The sequence below is a fragment of the Nematolebias whitei genome, unplaced genomic scaffold (assembly GCF_014905685.2).
Source record: "Nematolebias whitei isolate Nwh7 unplaced genomic scaffold, NemWhi1 Nwh_scaf_1142, whole genome shotgun sequence".
Taxonomy (NCBI): domain Eukaryota; kingdom Metazoa; phylum Chordata; class Actinopteri; order Cyprinodontiformes; family Rivulidae; genus Nematolebias; species Nematolebias whitei.
Window position 1 is genome coordinate 7,294 of NW_023619687.1, and position 1,378 is coordinate 8,671.

At 47.8% G+C, this 1,378-nt stretch overlaps 1 protein-coding gene across 1 annotated transcript; it reads left to right on the plus strand.

The window, feature by feature from the left end:
• Positions 1–404: 404 nt before the first annotated feature.
• On the plus strand, positions 405–1,153 carry LOC119429428 (histone H1). Its single transcript, XM_037697057.1, has one exon. The coding sequence runs from the start codon at positions 441–443 to the stop codon at positions 1,026–1,028; it is 588 nt and encodes a 195-aa protein (XP_037552985.1). The 5' UTR covers positions 405–440; the 3' UTR covers positions 1,029–1,153.
• The last annotated feature ends 225 nt before the right edge of the window (positions 1,154–1,378 follow it).

Genomic DNA, 1,378 nt, shown 5'->3' on the forward strand with positions numbered 1-1,378 from the left:
AGAATTTGACTTTTATTCTGTCTGTCAGCGTCTCTGCTAACAGGAATACCATGAACAAATCAGATACAAAACATTTTTATATGTTTTTAGAGACTAAATGTGAAGAAAACTCGCTGCTTCCTCCACAAATCCACTCAGTATTCGAGAGGTTTGGAGCCTCCTTGAACACAGAGAAAGAGTCCTGGAAGACAAACTCACGCTCAATCTGGACATGAGAGAGTTTTCTTTCTGTTCCAGATGAATTTTGTTTGATTCAGTCTGATTTAGTGAGGGATTTTTATCTAAAACGTGTCGCAGAAAACACAAGTGAAGCCCTGATCGAGACGGAGGCTGAGCGGCAGTGTGAGTTGCCTCTTTACGGTTCTCACATGTGTTATAAGTCCCGCCTCCCGCTCCGAGGTCCAGACGTTCAGAGGAACAGCGAGAGGACAAACAGCGACATGGCAGAAGAAGCTCCAGCTGCTGCGCCGGCCAAAGCCCCGGCCAAAGCTCCCAGGAAGAAGCCCGCTCCGAAAGCAAAGAAGGAAGGACCCAACATCCAGAAGCTCATCGTGTCCGCCGTGGCAGACTGCAAGGAGCGGAAAGGAGTGTCTCTGGCTGCGCTCAAGAAGGTGCTGGCCGGGAAAGGAGTGGATGTGAGCAAGGCTAACAAACGCATCAACACCGCCGTCACCAAGCTGGTCACCCAGGGCACCCTGAGCCAGACCAAAGGCACCGGTGCCTCTGGATCCTTCAAGCTCGCTAAGAAGGAGCCTGCAGCCGCCAAACCAGCTAAGAAGGTGGTGAAGAAGGCTCCTGCCAAAGCCAAGAAGCCCGCTGCCAAGAAGACCACGGCAGCCAAGAAACCTGCTGCTAAGAAGCCAAAGGCAGTGAAGAAGTCCCCCAAGAAGACACCGGTCAAGAAGGCAGTAAAGAAGGTGACCAAGAGCCCCAAGAAGGTCGCTCCTAAGAAGCCAAAGGCTGCAAAGAAGCCTGCAGTCAAGAAAACTGGTGCCAAAAAACCTGCTGCAAAGAAGGCCAAGAAGTAAACGTCTTCATCAGCCCTTCATCCTGCACTCAGTGCAACAAAGGCTCTTTTCAGAGCCAACACACTCCACTGGAGAGCTGCACTCCCTGATGTTTCATCAAGATGAACATTAATGTTTACTCAGGTGGGACTGATCTAACAAAAATGTCAGAACACCATCAAACCACAGTTTACTTAATAAAATTAACAGTCCAATTTATAAATACAAATTCATTAATTTAGCTGCATAGCAAAATCATTAAATACCTTTTATAAAATAACACCATTGGCCAAAGTGCTACACCAACACATACAAGCATGAAAACGTTGGTTACGTACTGTAACCCCAGATTCTATGAATATAGGCGTAGC

Bases quoted from the DNA above. Each gene is read 5' to 3' on its own strand.
- LOC119429428 (XM_037697057.1), top strand. From the start codon at position 441: ATGGCAGAAGAAGCTCCAGCTGCTGCGCCGGCCAAAGCCCCGGCCAAA.